Raw genomic sequence first — 6,926 nt, forward strand, 5'->3', positions numbered from 1 at the left:
ATATCACTGAATGCCGGCAATAAAAGAAAACAGGAATTAATTTTTGTTTGTTTTTTTCTGTCCACCCTGGCCATTGGACCTTAATTATTCTATGTTAATTAATGTTGACAAATTTTTGTGTCTTCTATTTTTCTATTCTTCATTTTGTAAAGCACTTTAAGCTACATTTTTTCTTGTATGAAAATGTGCTATATAAATAAATGTTGTTGTTTAAAACTGAAATGTATTAACTTGCAAAGCAACTATTTTGCAAGTTTAAGGTGTAAGATAAAAAATATTCTCAAACCTGCTTAACCCAACTTGGGTTCGCAGGGCGCAAACGACTACCCCAGAAGCTCTAAGTACAAGGCTGAAACCCTCAATTAAACCAACAAGTTCATCTTTGGGGATGTGGGAGGAAAACCAGAACGCATGTAGCAAAAGCCACAACGGCACAGAAAGAGATGCCAAATTTTCACACACAACAGGCAGACACGGGGTTCATCAGGATTGAGCGCTGCACTCCACTACACCACCCAAAACCACTTTACATTGGCATTCAAGGGTGGCAGCGTCAAACACCACTTTAATGAAAGATTTCAAATAATAAGTAGATTAAACCAAACCAAACCATTTGTGAATGGGCAGATTGAAAGTAACCTCCTGCCAGTGCCTCTGAGCTTCATAGTCGCCAAACATCGGTGGTTTCCCGGCACCTGTGTGAGAAAGAGAGACCAAGGGGTATGTACAGAAGAGTTAATTAGTAAAAGAACTTTATGTGCTTACAGTCATATGAGTTGCAATAATTCTAACAGAAAAGTCGCATAACGATTTATCCCTGTGCTGCAATCCCTCATTCCTTAACTGCACTGTTGATTGGTAGTGCCTATTTAACGAATACATGACCCATCGCCAGCTTATTTTCTGGATTCCAGCTTTTATATTAAAAATGCAACCCATCCTACTTGCAAGCGACTTTCTTTTCTATCCCTAGTATTCACACCTGAATAAGAGCTGAGAGAAACGGCCCACCGCACAATAAGGCTCAGCAACCCCGACAACACTACGAAACACCAGGTATCCATGTCTCAAACATCGATGAGACGTCGGCAGCCGCGACTTCTCACTACAGCATGTGGCAACACAGCAGCGGAACTGTCACCGTGCTACTACACTTCCGGGATCTGTACGCGACGTCACGTCCAAAAGCCCGCCTCTTTGGCACTTCCGGGCGCTCAGTAGTCAATGGGCTGAGGTGAACCCGCCCCCACGACGTTTTCACTTCGAGTTGACTGATTTTCGTTTCCCACGGCATGTATCTGTGCGATCTCATAGCCCAATATTCCACGACATTATTTTGAAGCTGAAAATATACTTTGTTATTTTTTCCTTTTGAAAGAAGGTAAACTTTGAATGCTAATCTTACCTTACAACCGCAGCCGGATTCATAGAGCAGCGCAGATTTCAGGCATTGATTAGTGAGGCAATTCTGCCTGAAACAGAACAACCCATCGGACATCAGTTTAATTGTCTCAAAATTTATTTCTAAAAGTCTTAATTTATTTTTTTAACGTAAGTAGTGCGCTGATGTTTTAATGATAGCGATGATAAGATTATTATTATTAGTCCATTTGAGTTCATGCCATAATACAACATAATAACCGGGTCCATTCCTTGTACTGTATATAGAAGTCTGTTTAATGGACAGTGCCTTTTTTAGGGTATGACATGTTCCAAGTACTGTGATCTTTTGTCAATCTTGTATTTTGATGTTACCCAGGATCTGTTGGCTATATTTCTCCATTCCTTTCTTTAAAAGTTCAAGGGATCCTAACTTTATTGGTACTGTTTGTGACGTTTATTCTCCACTTTGGTTCAATTTCGATTTCAAGGTCTTTATATATTTTCCGTTACTTTTACTGCTGTGTTTCTCTCGGTCGGGATGAACATATCAATAAGTAGAGAGTTTTTTTCTTTTTTATTCTTAATGGTGATGTCTGGTCTGTTGGTCTTCATCTCCTGCTCTGTCTGTATTGGCATGTCCCATAGGCTTGTGATGTTATCTTTTTGAGTTACTGTTTGGGACTCATGCTCATCCTTTTTTTCTTTAGGAGTGGTGCTGAATTCTTTGCAAATGTTCCAGTGCCGGTATGTGGTGGTCTTATTGTGTCTAGGAAGGTGGTCAGTTTTGTCCAGCTCAGGGCATCCTGGCACAATATGGTCAATGATTTCCTGGAGTTGACCACATACCCTGCATGCTGGGTCAGTGCCATCTTTGAGGATTTTGCTCAGCAAGTAGCTGGTCTTGGGCGGCAATAATAAAGCCCTCAGTTTAGGATTTTAGCCCAGCTGTTTTGGTTGGGCATAGTATGTTGGTCTACATCTTTCTCATCTACTCATTTTGGGTATTGCCCATGCATTTGTTTCTCTTCCCATTTTTGTTTCATTTGTTCTTGGGTGTGATGCTTTGCTTTTTGTTTGACGTTTTGGGCTCGGATGGTTGGAGCTTCATTTACAGTTTGTGGTGTTTCAGGGAGGTTGAGTTCTCTTCTGAAGATTGCTGTTTGGCTGGCTACTAAGACACACAATGTTCAAATGCACACTCTATTTATTATTTTTCTTCTGCACAGCACACAGTGCACAAATTACCCACAAGGCTCAGCCCTTTTTATTTCTCTTCTTTTGTCTTCTCCCAAGTCTTCTGCCACCTCTACTCCTCCACTGACAAGCTCTGTCCTCTTCCACCCGACTCCATCTCCCTGAATGGAGTGAGGCAGCCCCTATTATAATGCACCTGGATGTGCTTCAGGTGCTTCCTGATGAGCTTCCTACCATGGCTTCTGAACCATCCAGGCACCCCCTGGCGGTGGCCTTGGGTCCCCACAAGGTTGAACTTCCAAGCTCTGTTCCCATGGCCCCAACACCCACCAGGGTGGCTGCCTTCTCGTGTTCCAAGGGAAGGTATTGCTCCTCTCCTGGTCCTTCCATTCTACAGGCATCCTTACTGGGCATAAGCCCCATCCGTCCGCCACACTACAGAGTTCTTTCTCTTTTGTTTTTCATGTTCTGTAGCAATCATGAGGTGGGGTCATTTTTGGTGTTGAGGTAAGCATCCAGGCCTATTGTTATTGTTTTGTAGGTGGTTTTCAATTGGATTAGGCCTTATTATTAAAAGAGGATTCCTTCTCATAGTTGGTTTTCTTTAGCTGTTGATGCCAGGTGTGTGATGACAGTCCACAATCATTCAATACCACACTCACAGGTGACAAAGGTAAGAACAGATCAAAACAGGAACTCCTCTCTGTTTAAAGTGGCATGGTCTCACCCAGATGAGGTGGTTACTAACTCTTTACCCAGTTTAGGACATATTACTCTGAGTCATGCTCTCCTAATATGGCACAGACAAGACACACAGATGGCAGAGTCTCTTTCAGGAATGTCGAAATTGAGCAACACCCTGACAATGTACCCATCTTCACCCCACCATAATTTCATTTAAACGAAGTCTGGTGTGTTTTGTGTTCATAAGAATTACTTATGAGCACCTTGAAATCGCTTCAGGTTTTTCTCTGTCCAACGCCTGCCAACTCAGTGATAAAAGAAAACCCCATATTTGATATACCATTCGACTTGCCTTGATGTCTGGTTATATGAGACGTCAACTTTTTGGGGTTCCCTTCTATTTTCAGCCTTCTATACTCTAAAAAAAACTCCTAATTTTTAGGCCATTTTTGGAAATTACACCCATATAACAAAGAGTAAACCAGCAAAAACGATCAGAAAGACTTGAAGCTGTGCATGCCCCATCAACCGACTCCAGGGGTATACCCCCTAATGGGATATGAAGGGTCACAATTACTCCTTTTCACAATACTTTGAAAAAACAGGGATGGGTAATATAGGCATGTGGAATATTTGTTACGCTATTTTGTGGGTGCTGATGGATGATTCTTTACCAGTGGTCCTAGCTCTCTAAGAGCCATTCCCAGAATGTTGAAAATGGCAAATTTCAAACATGAGCATTTGGGATATCATTTAAGACTATTTCAGGGATGGTCAATACAAATATGATGTTAGTTTTTGATTCTATACTAGGGAACTAGGCCTCTATGGACCTCTATCAGAGGGTGAACAAAATAACAGATTTCTATTTCAATTGAGCATATTTAACCTGTAAACATTTAAAATGAAGCTCACTTTTTAATATTACAATTATCTTCTTGTTTATTATGCACTTCTACCTCATGAAGTAAATCATTACAGTTCTTATGAACACCCTGAGTTAGGACAACTTGTGCTAATTCAGACTTTTTATTCCCTGAGACTATATTACAAGTATAGAATAGACTAGGGGTGTCCAGCTCCGGTCCTGGTGGGCCGCAGTGGCTGCAGGTTTTCATTCTGACCCTTTTCCTAATCAGTGGCCAGTTTTCACTGCTAATGAACTCCTTTTCCCTTCATTTTAATGGCCCTGTTTTTTAGGATTCAGTCCTCTGAACTGATATGTTTCTTCATTAAATGACAGCCAAACAGAAATGAGACGTGAAACGAGCCAACTGACGACCAGCTAAACTGAGGCTTCAAACTCCAATCAATTTCACACCAACCAGTTTCTTAATAAGCAGCCAATTCTTGCCGTTAATTAAAGCCGTTATTGAATATCATGACTTATTGCTGCTCTCATTCTGCCACAGCTGTTGATTTTCTGTTTTTTAAGACCACCATCAAGATGTTTTGGTGACCTGAGCAGACCAACATGGCAAACACCTTCAACTTTATTTATTTTTCAGGTGGTGGCTTGTTTTGTGTCTCATTATTGTTTGGCTGCTCATTAGGGTAAGGAAACAACTAAGGGGTCTAAAACTAAGGCAAAACAAGTTAATTAGCAGCAAAAAAGGCTCTCTAACTAAGAAGATGGTTGGAATGAAAACCTGCAGCCACTGTGGCCCACCAGGACCAGGATTGGACACCCCTGCAATAGACTGATGTCCCATCCAGAGTTGGTTCCTGCCTGATTTTGCCAGGATAGCCTCTGACTGTCTGTTCTCCTGAATTGGATTATTCAGGATTGAGAATATTATGTCAGATTATTTTGCGTTATATTACAAGTATAATATAACTGTCTGTGGAACAATTACAGTCCCCAAGTATTCCATCCCATACACACAGGCCATACTGATCTCAACAAGAGCCAACCATAAATTTCTTAAGGCTGACATCTTCCTGACTGAGATTCTTACTTATTCTCCGTCAATCATCCTTTCTGTATACGGCAAAGACAAGTTGCACAGGAGGAAACGTCTGCTTTTGTCAATTAAATATATCCACATGAGCAATGCGGAAAGGATTCAGCAACACTGTGATTAGATTCCCATCTCCCATTTCTCCAAACTTCTTCTTCTTCTTTCAGCTGCTCCCATTAGGGGTCGCCACAGCTGATCATCTTCTTCCATATCTTTCTTTCCTCGTCATCTTGCCCTGTCACCCTCATCACCTGCATGTCCTCTCTCACCACATCCATAAACCTTCTCTTAGGCCTTCCTCTTTTCCTCTTGCCTGGCAGCTCTATTATTAGCATCATTTTCCCATCATCATCATCTCTCCTCTGCACATGTCCAAACCAACACAATCTCGCCTTTCTGACTTTGTCTCCCAACCGTCCAACCTGAGCTGACCCTTCAATGATTTTGGTTATTTACAGTGCAGAATTTTTTATTTTCCGAGACAATATTACACCCCATTGTTAAAGACTACTCATCCTAGTGACATTAACATTGAAGCAATGCTGAATTACTGCATGTTTGTTGCCCTTCAATCGTAACCTGTTTGACTGCAACGTTTGACATTAATGGTAAATTATCCAGCAGAACATACTTTAAAGTTGAATTTATACATGTAGAGTCACCAATATGCACCTACTGAAAAAGTCAGCGATACCAACCCAGACCGAGAGAAGGCGATGTTGCTTTCTCTTCCACCTGCAGTACCGAGAGGGACCCCACCAACTGATCCCGTCGGCAGAGCCTGGAGTAGACCCTGTCCCTTCCGGTATGACCAGATAAGAGGAGGCATGTCCAAAGAATGACGCCTCTCTCTGGACCCAGATTGCAAAGTGGAAGGAGCTCCCAATCTGTGTGGAGCCTGTTATCTATCTTGCATAAGGATTTGAGGCTGGATTGGCCAAGTTTTTGTTCTTTATATCTGAATCCCAACATTTGTTTTTGTTTTCATTAAGCAGGTTTTCCCAGTTGGCTTCCCAGCATTTATTGTCGGCACTACGACTCTTCCTGGGTATGATAATACAGGTCAGGCAGCCTTATCCTTGGGTATGCGGGTCCCGGACCCCCCATGGATATACAAAAAACGTAGATGCTCAGGACTTAGATACAGTTGTACTTGAAAGTTTGTGAACCCTTTAGAATTTTCTATATTTCTGCATAAATATGACCTAAAACATCATCAGATTTTCACTCAAGTCCTAAAAGTAGATAAAAAGAAACCAGTTAAGCAAATGAGACAAAAATATTATACTTGGTCATTTATTTATTGAGGAAAATGATCGAATATTACATATTTGTGAGTGGCAAAAGTATGTGACCCAAATGCAGCAATAAATGCAACTAAACGTTTCCGGTAACTTCCACAGACTTTCAAGCACAATTGTAAAAGCATAAAGGTGATTGCAAGCGTAAAAAGAACACACATGGGCCGATACAGCAGGACTGAGGGTTGGCTGGGCTTGGGTATGCTGAGCTTTCCAGCATCAACCTGCACATGTTATGTCTTGTGCTTATTTAGTGGGCAACAAGGCACAGAGAAATTTCAAATGTTCTTTTTCAAGAATATTCTGCATTTGTTTTTAATATTTTTGAACCACAGTTGGTCTAAACATCCATCCATCCATTACCCAACCCACTAGGGTTCAAGGGTTAATTCCAAACCTAACT

At 41.4% G+C, this 6,926-nt stretch overlaps 1 protein-coding gene across 2 annotated transcripts in view; it reads right to left on the reverse strand.

Moving 5' to 3' along the window:
- alg6 (ALG6 alpha-1,3-glucosyltransferase) overlaps positions 1–1,153 on the reverse strand; it is an 87,688-nt gene extending 86,535 nt beyond the window's left edge. For both annotated transcript variants that reach the window (XR_005630441.1, XM_039734572.1), the window contains exons 1-2: positions 983–1,153; positions 611–695 (exon numbers count right to left, since the gene is read on the reverse strand). Coding sequence is in view for 1 of the 2 variants with exons in the window: in XM_039734572.1 (XP_039590506.1) it covers positions 611–695; positions 983–1,064 (167 nt within the window). In the remaining variant the exon portion in view is untranslated. The remainder of the gene's footprint in view (positions 1–610; positions 696–982) is intronic.
- Positions 1,154–6,926: the final 5,773 nt, after the last annotated feature.

This window comes from Polypterus senegalus, chromosome 14, assembly GCF_016835505.1.
Source record: "Polypterus senegalus isolate Bchr_013 chromosome 14, ASM1683550v1, whole genome shotgun sequence".
Taxonomy (NCBI): Eukaryota; Metazoa; Chordata; class Cladistia; order Polypteriformes; family Polypteridae; genus Polypterus; species Polypterus senegalus.